At 49.6% G+C, this 16527-nt stretch overlaps 4 protein-coding genes and 1 long non-coding RNA gene across 9 annotated transcripts; 2 read left to right on the plus strand and 3 right to left on the minus strand.

Moving 5' to 3' along the window:
• Positions 1-253: 253 nt before the first annotated feature.
• On the plus strand, positions 254-1731 carry LOC120687460. The gene is made up of 3 exons (XR_005680746.1): positions 254-722; positions 804-921; positions 1557-1731. It is a non-coding gene; the product is annotated as an uncharacterized LOC120687460 (long non-coding RNA).
• A 126-nt stretch (positions 1732-1857) lies between these two features.
• Positions 1858-3355, minus strand: LOC120687414 (1-aminocyclopropane-1-carboxylate oxidase homolog 1-like). Its single transcript, XM_039969411.1, has one exon. It carries the CDS (start codon positions 3247-3249, stop codon positions 2143-2145), a length of 1107 nt encoding a protein of 368 aa, XP_039825345.1. The 5' UTR covers positions 3250-3355; the 3' UTR covers positions 1858-2142.
• A 1543-nt stretch (positions 3356-4898) lies between these two features.
• Positions 4899-9390, minus strand: LOC120687410. 5 transcript variants are annotated; one of them, XR_005680719.1, is made up of 8 exons: positions 8998-9390; positions 8777-8920; positions 8630-8697; positions 8468-8518; positions 8302-8361; positions 7831-8205; positions 7617-7737; positions 4899-5463 (listed from the first exon to the last, which is right to left on the minus strand). XR_005680719.1 is itself a non-coding variant. In XM_039969403.1 (7 exons), exons 1-7 carry the CDS (start codon positions 9350-9352, stop codon positions 7729-7731), a joined length of 1062 nt encoding a protein of 353 aa, XP_039825337.1. In that variant the 5' UTR covers positions 9353-9390; the 3' UTR covers positions 7254-7728. The 5 variants fall into 5 exon arrangements, 2 of the variants coding, with proteins under 2 accessions (XP_039825337.1, XP_039825336.1); XR_005680716.1 differs by having other exon boundaries at positions 7617-7747; XR_005680717.1 differs by having other exon boundaries at positions 4899-5468; positions 7617-7747.
• Positions 6353-7175, plus strand: LOC120687437 (ethylene-response factor C3-like). The gene has a single exon (XM_039969437.1). The coding sequence runs from the start codon at positions 6371-6373 to the stop codon at positions 7049-7051; it is 681 nt and encodes a 226-aa protein (XP_039825371.1). The 5' UTR covers positions 6353-6370; the 3' UTR covers positions 7052-7175.
• A 20-nt stretch (positions 9391-9410) lies between the features above and the next one.
• On the minus strand, positions 9411-12019 carry LOC120687385. Its single transcript, XM_039969362.1, has 6 exons — positions 11537-12019; positions 10533-11450; positions 10399-10458; positions 10235-10318; positions 10014-10133; positions 9411-9910 (listed from the first exon to the last, which is right to left on the minus strand). Exons 1-6 carry the CDS (start codon positions 11642-11644, stop codon positions 9596-9598), a joined length of 1605 nt encoding a protein of 534 aa, XP_039825296.1. The 5' UTR covers positions 11645-12019; the 3' UTR covers positions 9411-9595.
• Positions 12020-16527: the final 4508 nt, after the last annotated feature.

The following is a 16527-nucleotide window of genomic DNA, read 5'->3' on the forward strand; positions in this document are numbered from 1 at the left end:
CGGCGAGAGTCAAGTTCTTCCTCTGGCTAGCCCTGCAAGATCGGTGCTGGACTGGGGAGCATCGGCGACGCCACAACCTTCAGCAGTCAGCGGAGTGCGCCCTCTGCGTGCAGGAGTTGGAGGTGGAGTCCATCGACCACCTCCTGCTTGGTTGCGTCTTTAGCAGGGAGGTTTGGTTCAGGACTCTAAACCCGCTAGGTTTGGCCGCTCTAGCTCCCTTGCCGGTAGATTCACTTGCAGATTGGTAGCTTGCAGCTCGGAAGCAGATCCCAAAGGCGCATCGGAAAGGGTTTGACTCCCTTGTCACCCTCGTCTGCTGGTCGCTTTGGAAGGAGCGTAATAGTCGTGTCTTTGAGGGTCGATCGGAGCAGCCGTCTGTGGTTTGCTCCAAGGTAGCGAGCGAGATCTCGGTGTGGGTCTTAGCTGGTTTTGTGTCCCTTAGGTCGCTCAGCGTTGTTGTGTAATTAAACCTTAAAGATAGGGGGCGGCGCTCGGCGCCGTGTAATACTCTTAAGTGCCAGGATCACTTAGGTGATCTTAGTACTTGGTCGCTCTCTTTCCGCTTAATGAAATAACGTGCTTCGGCACGTTCGCGAAAAAAAGATATGAAAAATGTGACCAACTGTGATATGGAGCATCAACTGAATTACAAGTTGCTGATTTTTGCAAATTCAGTCTGTAGCTGCATCTGCCAACATTCCTGCAAAGCTTTTGATTTCGTGGTAAAGTTGGAAGGGTTAAAGCATCATGCTACTTGGCATTCTTGAGAAGTTCGCTTGTAGCGGCAGCCATATGGTTCTCAGAAGTGCCGGGAAGCTTTTCCGAGCTTGACGGGAGCCACCGACCACCAGGATGCCAGCAACATCGACGTCCACTTGCCCAAGCCAAAGCCCCAAGGTGAGAGAGGGCGTGGACAACACGGTTAGTCGATCGACTGCAACGTCTGTGTATTATTTGCTTACAATACAAATAAGTATGGGGTCTCCTGCGAGAAACATCTAGAGTACTTACCTAATATTATATATGTTTGGTTTATTCTTTCTGGCAATCTAATTATTGGATCATCCGCTACAGAATACACAACTCTCGATAATTCGTTGTCATTATTATAATTCTTTCGATCAAGTGGATGTTAGTGAACAAGCATGGTAAATAGCCATTCATAATGCTGACCTCCATAAAGAAGATCAGATGTTAATAACATCCTTGTCTGTTGAAATGTCCTTTTTGTTTGTTTATTAAACTTTGTGAGACACATTCAGTAGGACTTTTTTATATCATGGGGGCAAGGCATCGACTACACAACTAAATACAATCAGCTTCCGTAAATATACTCTGTCTCTACTGCCTGTACAGAGTGAATCTATCTTTCTTAAACTCAATTCCTATGTATATGTTGGTTAATTTGGGAATAGCAGATAGGACGTAGCAACTACAATGCATAGCAGTTTATGTAGGCAATATGTTCAACCAAATGCCTTCAGCTAAAAAGATTTCCTCTTCTCCATAAGCTTGCTGATGCCCTCTATCTAGAACAATGATCTTTTGCCTGACAGGGGACTGCTCCACTTCCTTGCCGTGCGCAGGGACAAGGCAATGCTGTGGTGCAGCACGTCAAAGGAAAGGGGATATGCTCGCCACCAGCGAGGAGGCTCAGGTTCAATGACAATTTCCCCTGCGCGAGCCATGCCAGGAAGATATTTGTCGATATGGATAAATATATGACAACTGTATGCACATTTCGTAGTAATGAATGAATTTTGTTCTCTGTTGGACTCTTCAGTTTCATACAGTACTATTGGTGGTCAACAAGATATATGTTGTTAGTAACATAGCTGTTGTTTGAACAAATATGGCTACTGAATATGCATGAAACTCACTTAAGAATCGCAAACTTGAGCCTTCATATTTGGTTTCTCTATGACTTGGTTGTGTCAGCTATACCTATTGTACCGTGCTCTGCTCTATACAAATGAAAGTTTGGTTTCAGGAACTGCCCTCCGTAAATTCGCTCTTTATTTTCCCTCAAGGTTACACACGGCTTAAATATTGGTCTTTCTAGTGTATGTAGCGATTTCCAAAAGAAAAAAAGTATATAAATGTAGCTTCTTAATTAACTGTGTGTCGATCAGGTGCCTTGTTTTAATTTGTTTGCTTGCAATTAGACGATGGGCCTGAAGACGGTGAGAGCAGCAGGCTGAAGCGGCCCAGCGCCGATCGGCCGTCGAGGCCCTTGTCCTTGTAGTGGGCCAGGAACTCCGCCACCGTGACGCTCCGGTACCGCGCCTCCTCATCAGTGGCGACGGCGGCGATCGGCCCGTACGCCCTGGTGGCCGCCGCGGCGCCAGTCGTCCTGAAGAAGCAGGCCACCGAGACCCGCGCGACGGCGGCGGCGGCGCCCGGGGTCAGGGCCACCACCCGGTGCTCCACGCTCTTGAACCTGTCGTTGGAAATGAGCTGGAGCAGGTCGCCGACGTTGACGACGAGCGCGCCGGGCAGCGGCGGCACGTCCACCCAGCGGCTGCCGTGGAGCACCTGCAGGCCGCCCACGCCGTCCTGCAGGAGCACCGTCAGGAAGCTGGGGTCCGAGTGCCTGGTGGTGCCCATGGTCAGGTGGGGCTCCGGGCACGGCGGGTAGTAGTGGCAGGCGAGCACCATGCCGTCCAGGCAGCCGTCGTCGCGCTCCAGGTAACCCGCGTGGAGGCCCAGGGCCTCCGACAGCAGCTCCAGCAGGCGGGCGCCCAGCCTCCGCAGCTGCCTGACGTACTCCGGCACGGCGGCCCTGCACTGCGGCGGCATCTCCTCCGGCGGCGCGGGCATCTCCAGGAAGAGCGTGTCGCGCCAGTTGGCCGCCGGCGATTGGAAGAGGTCGAAGTTGCTGTGGTACCTGACTCGCCTGGCCGGGTCCCTGGTATAGTAGGGCCTCCTCGCCTCCGCGGGCTCCTCGTTGAAGCGCCTCACCGCCGCCAGCGTCTCGGCGAGGAGCTCGGCGGGCACGCCGTGGTTGACGATCTGGAAGAAGCCTACGGTCTCGGCGGCCGCCCTGAGCAGGCCCAGGTCAGGGCGGCCGAGGTCGACGACCGGGATTGTGGTGGTGGCGGAGGCGGAGGCGGCGTGGGGGTCGGGCGGGTGGCGGAAGATGGGGGGGACGGTGGCGACGCCCGCGTCGACGAGGCCCTTGACGCCGGCCTTGGTGTCGTCGAAGGCCTTGAGCTGGCTGAGGCGGGGGGAGTCCGAGTCCTCCTCCATTATCGCTATAGGGTTGGGTGGTGCCGTGGTGGTGTGCTGCTGCTGACTAGTGACTAGTGACTACTGATGAGATGAGATGAGATGAGATGAGTTGGATCGGATCGGAGGACGTGGACATGGTTGCGTCCACGCAAATTTCCAGATGAGTTGGATCGGATCGGAGGAAGACGTGGACATGGTCTTCAGAGTGCATTGAACTATTTTCTGCTCCTGTATTACAGGAGTACTATCTATTAGCCTTTCCAGATCGGTAGTTTTGGAGCTGATGAAATGTTTCTACCTGACAGATCAGAGAAGAGCTTCTGAACAAGTGAATTATGAAAAATAGCCGAACTACAATCCGAAGAAAGTATCTAGACATGATTTTGGAATGAAACAAAGCAAAGATAAAAGAACAAAGGAATAAATAATATATACAATGATTAAAATAAAAAAGGAAAATACAAATTGGAATGAAAGGAATAGAAAAGAAAAAAATTAAAGACAATGAATAAAAACCGTTCAACAAGTGCACACTTTTCAATCATATACAATAATACAACATATCAAAGGATTAGAAATAAAAAGGAAAGAAGGATGGAAATGAATAGAAAAGAAAAATAAATACAAACTAAAAACTAAAAAAGAATATATATATATATATATATATATATATATATATATATATATATATATATATATATATATATATATAAGTCAACATGCATGCATGCATGTACTGCCTGAGCCGCAAAAGTCTGCCAAAAACATGTTGATTGCCAAAGGTAATGTTCACGCAGCTATCTTAAATGCATAGATTTGGTCTATTAATTGCCACATAACTTGTTGGGCTAATTACTTCTACGGCCCACCTAGGATTCTCTTCAGGCATGGATCAAGTTAAAATCACGCGAGTAATATATAACCCTGGCGCCTCCACCCATTTGCTTTCCCTCTATATCCATTCCTCATCTCGCTGGCGCATTGGGAGGTAGCAACGCAAGCGATTTGCGAGAAGCACTGGTGTAGTTACATCCTCCATGTATTCTCAATTTGTGTAAAAAATTATCTAATAATATCATGCTATTAATAATTTCGGCATGCTATAACACATTTTTGGTATAGACTATTGCCATGAAAAGAGAGGAAAAAAAAGAGAAGAGAAAGATACACAAGTTTGATGGAACAACATACTGTTCTTCATCCTTTAGTTAACGGCAAAGTAGTTGCTAGCTTCAACGCTGGTACACCTGTATTCTCAATTTGGTATGCTGTAAAAATTTATCCAATAATATCATATGATTAATAATTTTGGTATGTTATAAAATCTTTTAGATGGTACCTGAATAGAAAATATAGACTCAGGTGATGAAAGGATAGAAAGCAGAAGAGAAGATGCGCAAGTTTGATGGAAGAGCAAACGGTCATGCGTGCACCGGGAGTTTTCTAGAAATAAGGACTTAAGAATGTTTGCATGACTCCATCTTTTAGTTTAAATTGGAGTGGATTGCTACAGTATTAATAAAATAGTTTAACTTTTTAGTAGCTGTTTGATGCAATCAAATTATTTTTAAATATTTTTCAAAAACACGCACCGGTGGCACGTGCACCTCCACTGGTGACAAAAAAAAAAGAGAAAGAAATACAGCACATCCCACTCAAACAGTCAGTGAGGATGCATTATTGCACAGCAGCTAGCACTATTTACGGAAAAGAGTAGCGATCATAACAAATAAAGAGCAAGACAAGAGGCTATAGCGCAGGTGCTCTGCATGCATCGCTGTCATGACATCCAGTGCATGCAGCCCAAGCAAGTTAGGTCGTTAGCTCCGCCATTTGCTTGATAAGTATATATACTTGAGCTAGCTACAGTACCAACTTGGCTTCATTAAAAAGACTACTACTCATGATCGACACTGCTAGCTAGCTTATTGGTTAATGTATATAATTAGCTTGGAGCACGTGCCGTTGTTTGTATAGTCGCTCGATCCGCCGGTGATTGCTTTAGCTAGCTAGCAAGACTTGAACGTTGACCAAAAGGCAGGCAAGGGTCCAATGCAAGCCACAAGTAGATGGAATGACGACTGCCTAACCACCTTTACACTGAGATGCAATGGACATGTTGATGGTTTACCCTCTGGCCTGGCGGCTTAATTACTTGTCAAACCCTGCGTGCCTTCGATCCTCCCTTCTTCTTCTTTTTTTTTTTTTGAAGGATCGCGAAACCTTCTTCTTCTTTCCTTTCACGAAAAAGAAAAAAAACATGGAAAAAAAAGGTCACTCCAAATCGTTGGGCGTCAGCTACGTACTGCAGGTGCAATGCATCTCGATGATCGTCAGACCTTTTACTATATAGCTATCTAGATAGTGATCTGATACCCCCCCCCCTCTTTTCTTTACATAGTCGCGCATGGTGACATTCACTCACGTGCGCCTTTATACACTGCCACTGCCTTGGGCATATACTATATCGATCATCTCCGATCATAATCTCACTTATTAGACATGCCATATCCATATCCCCCGTTATTTACTTATTTTTATTGGCAGCATGTTTGTACTGACAAGGTGGAGATATCCATATTTCTACGAGTACTAATAATCTATATGATAAATACATATGCTGTGGACAAAATCTTGCAGCTACGCAATTTATGGACCTCAAATTCATATTAGAATAACTTCAAAATAATTGACACGGTTCTTTATTTTTTTTCCCTCGTTAACAAAACACCTCACATGAAAAAAACGAAAGGAGGTAGAGTTTTCTTTTGGGATTTGTGGCTATACAGAAGAAAAATAAGAAAACAGATGTTATGTTGAATTTCAAGTATTTAGTTTCACCAATAAGATATGAAGACTTTTGGAAAAACATCAAAAGTCAGTTGGATGTTGAGGAGAAGTAATTAGTGAGATCTTCACTTTCATTGGTAGGAAAACCAGGAAAAATGAAAGATGTACACCCTTGATTATTATTACCATAACCGAAAGATGTACAATAAGAAGAAAAAATCTACAGAAAACTGCACATGCCAAATACAAATAATAACTTTCTGGGTCCCGCGGGCGAGCAGTAGTATTCTATAAAAGGAGGGGGGGGTGGGGGGAAGAGGCTTCCAAGAGCATCTATCTGCATGAGGCCATGGTGAGCATCAGCAGCCAGAGCTCCGGCAGGTCTCCGCCGGGCGTGCACCTCAGCACCGGCATCGTCGGGTTCCTCGCCCGGCGTGCCATGTCGTCGACGCAGAGGTCCATGTCTTCCCAGCATCCCCTGGACTCGCCCGGCTCCTCCTCCGTCGGCTCGGCACCGGCACCGTGGAGCAGTGCCGTTGAGCTTGAGCAGCGGCCATTGGAGTTGGAGAAGGAAGCCGTGTACCGCGGGGTGCGGAAGCGGCCGTGGGGCAAGTTCGCGGCGGAGATCCGGGACTCGACGCGCAACGGAGCGCGCGTGTGGCTGGGCACCTTCGACAGCGCAGAGGCTGCGGCGCTGGCGTACGACCAAGCGGCGTTCGCTATGCGGGGCGCGGCAGCGGTGCTCAACTTCCCCGTGGAGCGGGTACGGCAGTCGCTGGAGGGGATGGGCATGGAGGCGTGCGGCGGCGGGTCGCCGGTGGTGGCGCTGAAGCGGCGGCATTCCAATTCGATGCGGGTGCGACGGCCGGCGAGGAGCAGGGGCAGAGGCAGGAGCAGAGGCGAGGTGATGGAGCTGGAGGACCTGGGAACAGAGTACCTGGAGGCGCTGCTGGGCGCCACTGCCGCAGAGGAGGAGCAGACGGAGAGGGAGAGCAGCAGCAGCTGGTGCAGGAGGCACCACTCTGTCTGATGCTGCTCTGACTCTGACGATGGGCAGCCAATTAAATACGTTTTGATTTGATTGTTCCTCGCCATTACAGACAGTATCTAGATTGAGAAATGATGATGAAATGGAAGCAAGTTTAGGAGGAGTATGTTTGATTTGAGATCCTCCACTCGTCGTGGTCATTCATTCAGAATGATCACCAATGAAATGATGAACATGTACAATCAAGGTGCAACGAATCTGGGAATGAGATGGTGACCCGGACCAGACAGGGCCAGTAATCCTAATTTCCACTCCACGCAATCCAGTGCTGTGCAGCGATCAAATGCAATGCAATTTGGGTTGCAAGACAAAAGGCGGTTGCTGTTACTGGTCACGCGAGCGATAGATAGGTCCATGGACCCTACTGACTAGACTTGAGCAAAGAAAGAACCATCTATCCTGCAGGTACAAGTATAGAAGCACGCACTCGGACAGGTGCACGAACCTGCCTGCTGCATTCCTGGAATTGGATTGCCATTCTACCATCTACCAACCTTCCCAGAAACTGACATAGTACTAGCAAGACCAAATGCGATGACGTGCATACCAGTATGTTTGTTTTATACAAGGATCGAAGCAAGTTACTCCTCGGCTTGGTCAGCTTCTGCCAACTGGTTGCCCTCCTCCTCTCTCGCTCCCGCGTAATTGCTTCAGTTCCCTCAGTGCCACTGTAACAAGCTAACCAGACACATATGTAAACAGCTAGTTTTGCGTATCCACTCAAATCCATGACAATATAGGGGTCCAAGTCAAATTCTTACCCTATTGGAAGGAAGCTCCAATTCTAGTCTCGGACGTCTCGGAGGCTCAGCATCCTGGTTCTGCGAGTAGGCTGCAGTGCTCCCCTGGACAGTGATGGATGGCAGATTACCATCACCTGAGCATTGCTCTCGCACATGACTAGTACTAGTAGCGGCGGCATTGTGATCCTTCTTTGAGAACTGAGTAGCTGCCGCTCGAGCCCCGGCTATGGCTGCGGTAACACTCGGGGACTTTTGTAGCGCGGACTTGGGAGCATCAATGAATGTGAGGGATCCCGGCTTGAGAGAGAGGCCATCTCTTGGATCTGGAAGAGGGAACTTGACGGGCAGCGGACCTTGAACGGGTGTAAGGCCCCTCACAGCGCCGTCATAAATCTGTTACACGACATTCCTTCCAGAGTTATGGAAAAAATAGCAGGGAAGGGACTAGCTGCTTGTGCAGGCTGACCAGAACTGAGCTTGTTATATTACCCTTCTTTCCAAATTGTAGACACCCTGGTAACCACGCATCTCGAAGGGAACCACCAGCTTCTGCATGATATGTACCGAGTTGTTACTGCAGTAGTAGCCGCTAGTAGGTGTGAGGAAGACAAGAGAGCGGTGAGTAGTGAGCCCAAGTCAAGTGATAGTCACTCACCTGTGGATTCTCACAAAGCCAGCAAAAGTCAGTCAGCCCTTCAAGTCTCACCTGCATCAGCATTTGAGAAGGAAGACAGATGGATGTTGGTTGGTTGAATGAATCATGAGTGTTTGGATCACAATGCAGCAAGCAAGTAAAGGGAAGGAGATGGGGACATACAGACTGCGGCACATGTTCCCAGCAAACAAGCTCCTGGGACCCGAGACATCCTACCACCTCAACGCAGCCTGCGGATGAAAATCAGGTGGATGATGTGATAGGCAGCAGGCTGGGGAGCAGCCAGCAGGATGACTAGTGATTGCTAACCTAGGAGACGCGAGACGGGGTAATGTTGTGGGAAGTTGATGTCCGTGATCCCGTCGACGGCATAAATCTCCCTGTAGAAATCCTCCATGGCTTTGATGGTGTCGGGATCCGGGACCTTGGAGGCTGCGTGGATCCAGAGGCGGCCTGCAGTGGAAGGAATCAAACCCAAACCCAAATCCAAATCCATCCATAGGGACCCCAGGGAGGGAGGTGAGACGGACCTGTGATTGGGGATGGCCAGGAGCGTCCCTCGACGCGCTTGATGCCGTGCACCAGCAGCGACGCCCACGGCTGGTGCATCGTGAGGCAAGGGTTCCCCCCATGGTATCCCCTGCCATCGCTGCTTCTGCTGCTGCTGCTGCTGCTGCTGCTATGGTGGCCGGCGCCGAATCCGCCGCGGCCAGAGTAGCCGCCGCGTCGCATGGTGCCGATCGGATTGGGGGGGCGGGGGATCGGCGGCCGGCGGCCGGAACGATGAATGAGACGGAGGGAGGAGTCCGGCCCAGTGCCCAGACAGTCGTGGGATGGGCCGCCTCCATTCTTGTGGTTGTGGGCCGGACCTAATAATCTATACATTCGCAAATCCTACTTATCGCTTTAAATTTCAGGTACGTCTGGCAGCATTCCACTCAAAAAAAAAAAATACCCGATCCATTTTTTATGTCAGGTCAAAAATTACTGCCCGGTCCATCTTTTAATTTATATATCCCAATTGCTCCCTCGAGCGATCATCTATCAGCCGGCCTGGCCAGTGGCCGCACGCACACACAAAAAAGGGAGAGAGAGAGAGAGAGAGTAGGGACTAATTAAGGTAGCTAGCTACATGGGCAGTAGGTACTGGAAGTCGTAGTCCAGGGGGATGACATCCACCAATAACTGCTCCGTCGTCGTCTCCATGTTGAGATGCCTGAGGCAGTCCACCATGGATTTCCTGAGGGACCATGACGTCGGCAGCTGGTCGCAGATCCAGCGCAGCAGCGAGTCCATGTCCTTGGCAAAGTCATGCATGTTGGAGTGTATGAGGGCAGGGATGAGCAGCCTCCTGGTGGACGTGACCACCAGGGACGCCTGGAGGTACTCCAGCTTGGCCTTCTCCAGCTCCATGGAGACACGATCGGCTTTGTAGATACGGAGCTGCATATACATATATATATATATATATTTAATTATATCATGCAGCAGCAGGCATTTCGATCGATCATTAACAATAATTAATAATCTACTACTGCATGCTTACTGCTGGAGATGATCTGATGCCGCAGCACAGCGCAAACAGAATGTTAGGCTCTGAACTCTTGAGTCCATACAGCTCCCTCACTTGCTGTTCTTCCACATCCACATCGCATTTCCAGAATTCCTGGTTATGTTAATTTTAATTATATATACTAGCTACGTTCAATTTAATTTGCAGATAGCTACCTACATTATTAGCAAATGAATGTATATGTAATCACTCACTTCTTTCACACTTGACGGCTGCCTCAAGATAAAATTCTCGATCACCAGAGCATTGAACGTTTGCCCCGACACGTTGATGGTTGCCTGCATGCATGCGCAACAGCAACTCATTTTTCATTTATTCTATTTCGAACAAGAAGAAGAGAAAGAGGAGGAAGAAGTACCTTGTTCTTGAGTGCAAGCAACTTGTCCGAGTTTGAGGGCAAGCCATGCTGCAGGATCCCCTGCGTGCAGTAACTTTTATTAGTATTTATTTTCAGCAGTGCACGTGCACAAGGCAAGACAATGCAATACGTACGTGCATGATGCAGGTGTTGTAGACGTTGAGCCAGAATGCTAGCTTCTGGTGGTGGGTAGTCAGGGAATACCGTGCATCCACCTGCTGCAGCGCCTCCAGCATCTGCCTCAGCTTGGTGAGCAGGGGAGAGGTGGAGAACCCTCTGAGGTCCAGGGAGGTGGAGGTGAACCTGACGAGGTTCTTGTAGGGCCCGACGTCCCTGACGATGGCGTCCGGGAAGCCAAAGATGCCGTAGTGGTCCTGCTGCCCCCTGCTGTCCTTGTCCACGTTGAGGGCGGTGTCGATCCTGAAGCTGAAGCTCCCGGCCTGCTGATGCAGCTGGTTCCTGCTGGTGTCGAGGTCCGCGACCCGCGAGGACCTGAGCAGCCTGATGAAGATGCAGAGCAGGCACTTGACGATCCTCTCCGACAGCTTGTTGGCGGCCGTTGGTGCTCCTGCTGCTGCTGCCGCTGCTGGGTGTCGTCGTCCCTCGATCGAATGCCTGCTGCTTCTTATTGGAGCAAATTTGGGGCTGCTGCTCATGGGCATGGCTGCTTCTTTGGGCGGCGGCGGGGCGGTCTTGATCATGGCCATGTCCATGGCCTGGCTGATGAAGAACATGGACTTGATCTCCGGCGGCGCTGCTGCTGCTGCTCTGCTGCCTCCTCCTCCCTGCTTCATGGCCTGGATCTTGCCCTCGAGCCTGGCGATCTCTTCCTCGACGAGCAGCAGCTCGGCGAGCAGCTCCTTGGCCTTGGCTGGGATGAAGGCCGGGATGGTGAGGATGGCGGAGCGCGCGGAGCTGGGCTGCAGAGCTCGCTCCAGGATTTGGTGCACCGTCTCCTGGTTGGAGAGCTGCTGCTTCAGCTCGGCGACCTCCTGCTCCAGAGCTTGCCGCCGGCGCTGCTGCGTCATGGCGCTGCCCCGAGTCCGCTGAGACTGCAGCAGCAGGAGCCAGAAATACGCAAAATCAATCAATTACTATTGACTATATATATGTATGTATACTAATTAAATGCACTCACCACAGGCGTCGGACGGTGGTCGGCGGCGACCGACGACTCATGAGACAAGTAGTAATGATGGCCTTGGCCTTGGCCTTGCTGCGACACCCGGGCGACCACGTACTCCATTGATGGAGGAGGAGCAGGAGGAGAGGAGATTCAGCAGCTGCAGGCTGCAGCTAGCACCTAGCAGAGGGGGATTGGGGATCGATCGATGATCGAACAACTGAACAAGCAGCTAGCAGTAGTGATCATGAAGAAATACTCCATATATATATAGTACATCTGGTTGGGAGGGAGCTGTCGGCGGTGTTGGTGCCTGCCTCTGCCTGCAAATGCAATGCAATGCATTCGTGTCGTCGATCCATGGCATTCAGATCATCCATCATCGAGTAACCGTTACGCACGTTAGGTTGGTTAGTTTGCTTCACACCCAACCCAACGCAAACAACCTATCCAGCAAGAAGAGGACCGCCTACCGCCACCACTACTACCAAAACTCAAAATGAAAAGTGGTTACCTCCTGCTGCTGCTGCTGCTGCTTTTGAGTTTTGTCTTGCCTTGTAATCTAGACACCAACTGTTAGTGCTAGCTACCTCCAAATTAAGGAAATATATATACACTCTACCAGCCATCATATATATCGTCTTGAGTGCAACTCAAGGAGTCGAGCGCTAGTTGGCGCGGCAATCAAGTACTTAGTAGCTAGTTTAGGATGGATAATCTGAGTAAGAAAAGGAAAATAGCGGATGGGTCCTGCCTTTTTCTGTTGTGAACAAGAGTCGGCGCACCATTTATAAATGACGAGTTTGCTGTGAGGCAAGTAGTTGGATCTATCTCACGCTCAAATTGAGCTCGATAAAGTTAGTACCGGTCGGTATGACTGGTACTAAATGCCGCATTTAGTACCGATTAGAAACACCAAACGGTACTAAAGATATTTTCACACCAAAAAAATCAAGTTGTTTCTCCCACTCCTCATCTCTTTCCCTCTCCTCTCATTTTTCTTTCTACCACCGTTGCTCTGTCTTTCTCATCTGCTCTTCAAGAACAGAGAAAAAAAAGATAAGCAGCGGCGAAGGGAAGAAAACTTAGAGCACAAAACAAGGGGAGCTGGAAAAGCTTCACTTAGGTTACAACATTCAAGCCAAGATTACAAAGAACTAAAATTATAAGAAAAGTTATACAACACGAGAGATTCAACATTCAGCTATATATCTGACAACGAAAAAAATAGAAAATTTATGGGCCCGCGGCGGCGCAGGTCGTGAGCCCTCGCCCGCCTGCAGGAAGTCGGGCGGAATGGCTGCCGGGGCTTCCGCCTCTGCAAGGCCTCCGTCCGTCTCTGACGCCGTGCCTGTGTAACACCCATGTGTTAATCGTAACGCTAATTACGTGTTTAATCACTGTTTAGGGCTAAGCGATGTCATTAGCTGGTTAATGACCGTCGTTAGTACTCAACCCTAATCGAACTTTGAGCGTATTTTTCTCCCTAATCCGAGCTCCAAATCAACTTTCACCCAAAAGCAAAGTTGTAGATCTTCTCTTTCTCTACAACTTTAATTTTGACCAAATTTCAAGTTCCTATATCAAATTTTGAGATTCGGACGGTCAAACACGAGTCAAAATTCAGTCAAAATGATTATTGTGATGCTCCTGTGCTGCACTGTGCGCCCCCCGACGCCCATGCCGGCGACCGGCACAGCACCGGCGACCACCACACATCGCGACCACCGGCGAACCTCGCCCTCCGCGCGTGCCTTTCGCGAGCTCTGGAGGCTTCTCGTCCTCATCCCATTCTCCTTCCTCGCGTTCACGTCGAGCTGAGCTCGAGCAGAGGTGACGTCGCTCGCCGCGCCGGCCACCTCTTGCCACCCCGATTCAATCCCTCACGCCCCAAGCCACGTAGCCTCGTCCCGCAACTCCTCCACCCATCCCCGAGCTCGATTGAGCCCAAACCCGACCGAATGGAGCTCCAAACCACCGGCCGCCATTGTCGTTCCGGCCGAGCTCCGCCCCCTCCGTCGAACTCCCTTCTCTGGCCGTCCTCCGCCCGATTCGAGCCCGTGGTGAGCTTCCCCGCAAGCCCCTCCTACTCCCCGGCCCTTTTTCCCCTCGTTTCCGCGGCCGCCGGCGTCAGAACGCCGCCGGGCCGCCGTGACGGCCGTGCATCGCCGCCGGCGCATGCCGCGGGGCCGCCCTGCGCAGGCCCGCGGGCCGCAGCCACGCGCCCCGGGGCCACCGGGCTCCCCTGGCCAAGGGCCAGCCCCGCCCGCCGGCGGCGACGCGGCGCCGCCGCCCCTGCCCGTGTGCGCCGTCGCCATGCCCGGGCGCGCTCCCTGTGCCCCTGCCCCGCGCGCGCCCCTTCTCCCCGGTGCCCTGGCCGCGCTTCGGCCACACCGCGCCGCCGGCCGGCCACCGCCGGCGGGGCAGCGCCGCGCCGCCGAGCGCCCGCCTGGCCGCGCGCCGGCCCTGGCCACGGCGGGGCTGAGCAGCGCCAAGAGTAGGGAAGGGCGCGGGGCTCCCACTGGCATGTGGGGCCCGGCTGTCAGCCCCCTTTTTTTGTTTTGTTTTGTTTTCCAGAAATTGTTATTTCGGCTGAAAACTTTAAAAATGTGTAGAAAAATATAGAAAAATGCAAAAAATACAAACTAAATTTTGTTGGGTTGCTTAGACCAAGATCTTCAGAGGAAAAATACTCGTGCTTGTGAAATGTCACTTTTGCCCCTGCTAAAATTTTGGGTTGTGTTTAAGCTAATTTATTTAATATCGGTTGTTCCGTTGCTCTAAAAATTATGAAATTTATTCAGTAGATTACTCTTTATATGTGTAGTCCACTGAAAAAATTTCAGGTGCATATCCTATGTGCATGTTTGTGGATCTAATATTGCTTGATTTCCATTCTAGGGCTAAAAGAAATACTTTTCTATATCAATAAATGTTGGTCATTTATTTATGCACTCCTTATTAGTAGTTTTTCATGGTAGAAAAGTTGTGCTATCAGATCTTTGTGGCATGTTAAGTTTTGATCTTTAATTAGTTCCTAGCTTCAGTATTTATCCTTTATTCTTGTGGTTAGTTAATTTTATGTCTGTAGTTTTATGTTTTCCTTGTGCTCTAGATGTGCGATTAGTCGTCCTAAGTAGTTTAGTAGCTGTTGTTTTGAAGGAAACACTTCAGGCTAAAAGGCATTAGAACCAAATACTGCACATCAGTTCTAAACCATTTCTGTCATAACCATAGTTGTGAGGTTGCTCCGTAAATGCTTTTAGAGTTTGGTCCGTGTCTCTCATTGTGTGTTGCATTGCATTGCATCTTTTCATGAGTCTCATGCATGGCATATTTTATTCGTGTACACGCTGAAACCGAAGTCGCCTACGAGCTGATTGCCGAGCCGATCCAGGAGCCGCAATCGGGAGAGCAGCAGGAGGGCGCAGTCGAACCCACTTCCGAAGAAGTCGCTAACCCCGCTGATCTGCAAGGCAAGCCCCGGAGCATAACCTTTACTTTTAGTATTCCATGTTTATCTATGTAATTGTGCATTTACATCTATAGAAATTGTATGAAACCCTAGTTTGCATATTTCTATAGGTACCTGTGAGTTTCTACTAGCTTGTAGGTGGCGTTAGAAATGCTTTGCTAAGTAGGAATGCGATAGCGGTCGAGTAATATCCGGTCACTCGCGAGAGATAGGGCTATGTTACTTGTTAAAGTTCTCGAGTATAAACCCGGAAAGAAAGAAATGTGGAGACCGGATGGAGACAAGTTGAAGTAAGGATTTGGAATGAATGGAAAGTAAGTCTCCGTCTGTGTCGGTTGAGGACCGTACCATTGTTGGCACATTGATCGAGGCTTGAACAGTACTGACCACATGCCGGGAGTAGGAGGCAGTCGAAACCGGTAAGCTATTTACCTGAATGCAACGATACTTTGAATCGCGACCCTCTATTCTGGGAGTGGGATGATGACGGGTGTTGGAATGTATGTCGCCTCCGGGTTCTCCGGGAGTTCGCCGTGAGGGGCCCTTCACCCGGGTTTTGGCAGGCATGATTCAGACGTCGGGGTGACGAAGGGAATAGTTGACGTGTGTGGCCCGACGGGGTTTTCACGTGTCGTGTGAGTTAGGTCCACCTTGCAAGGTTAAATCGGATCGATTCGCCGTCTCTCTCGGATAAGAGAACCTTGATCTCTCTGTCACATCATTGTAAAGGATGGATGTGAGAATGAAATGAAATAGTTGATTGTGTTTACTGAAGGATAACCTGATCCACCATGTGTGCTCTAGTTACTTAGGCGAATTTAGTTAATACTTGATATACTAAATGGGGCTAAAATATTGAAAGTAAGGATTCACTGCTAGTAGCCTTTCAGCAAAAGAACTCCAGAGCCAAAAAGCTTTGCATGTCTAGTTAATGGGCTAAGTATACCCATAGTCGGGTAAGCCTTACTGAGTTTTAGTAGACTCAGGATTGTTGTTGTAACCCTCCTGAGCAGGTTGTGTCCCCGCTGACTTCGAGGAGGTCTGTGCGTCCTGGATTGGACAACCACTTCCTCCTGGGTGGACCATCGAGTGGGCCCCGTCTTCCCCGTGAAGATCGGGCAGGTTGGCATCACATCGGTGGGCAGGATGTGGAGCTCACCTTGTATCGTCGTCGTGGTTACCGTATTATATTTCGAACTCGGTTTTTAAACTTCCACTGTGTATTTGAACTCTGTCGTTTATATTCAAACCTTTTATGTAAAACTCGTGTTGTAAATTAATTTGACGTTTTCTGTATGCTTGTATTACATGTGCTCGTCTTCGTGCGAGACTTCAGTGCAAATGTGATCCTGGAGTATAGTAGTTTAATCGGGAATTACCCGACGGACTGCTGGATTACACCGTTTTAAGTGCGTGGAAACTTGATTATTCATTAAGATGATAGTTAGCGCACTTAATCTAGTTTAATTTGAACGAATCTGCTATAGCCTGCTGGCGTGGCTTCGCTCCCGCGGCCTGGCCATGCCCGTCC

The sequence above is a fragment of the Panicum virgatum genome, chromosome 9N (assembly GCF_016808335.1).
Source record: "Panicum virgatum strain AP13 chromosome 9N, P.virgatum_v5, whole genome shotgun sequence".
Classification (NCBI taxonomy): Eukaryota; Viridiplantae; Streptophyta; class Magnoliopsida; order Poales; family Poaceae; genus Panicum; species Panicum virgatum.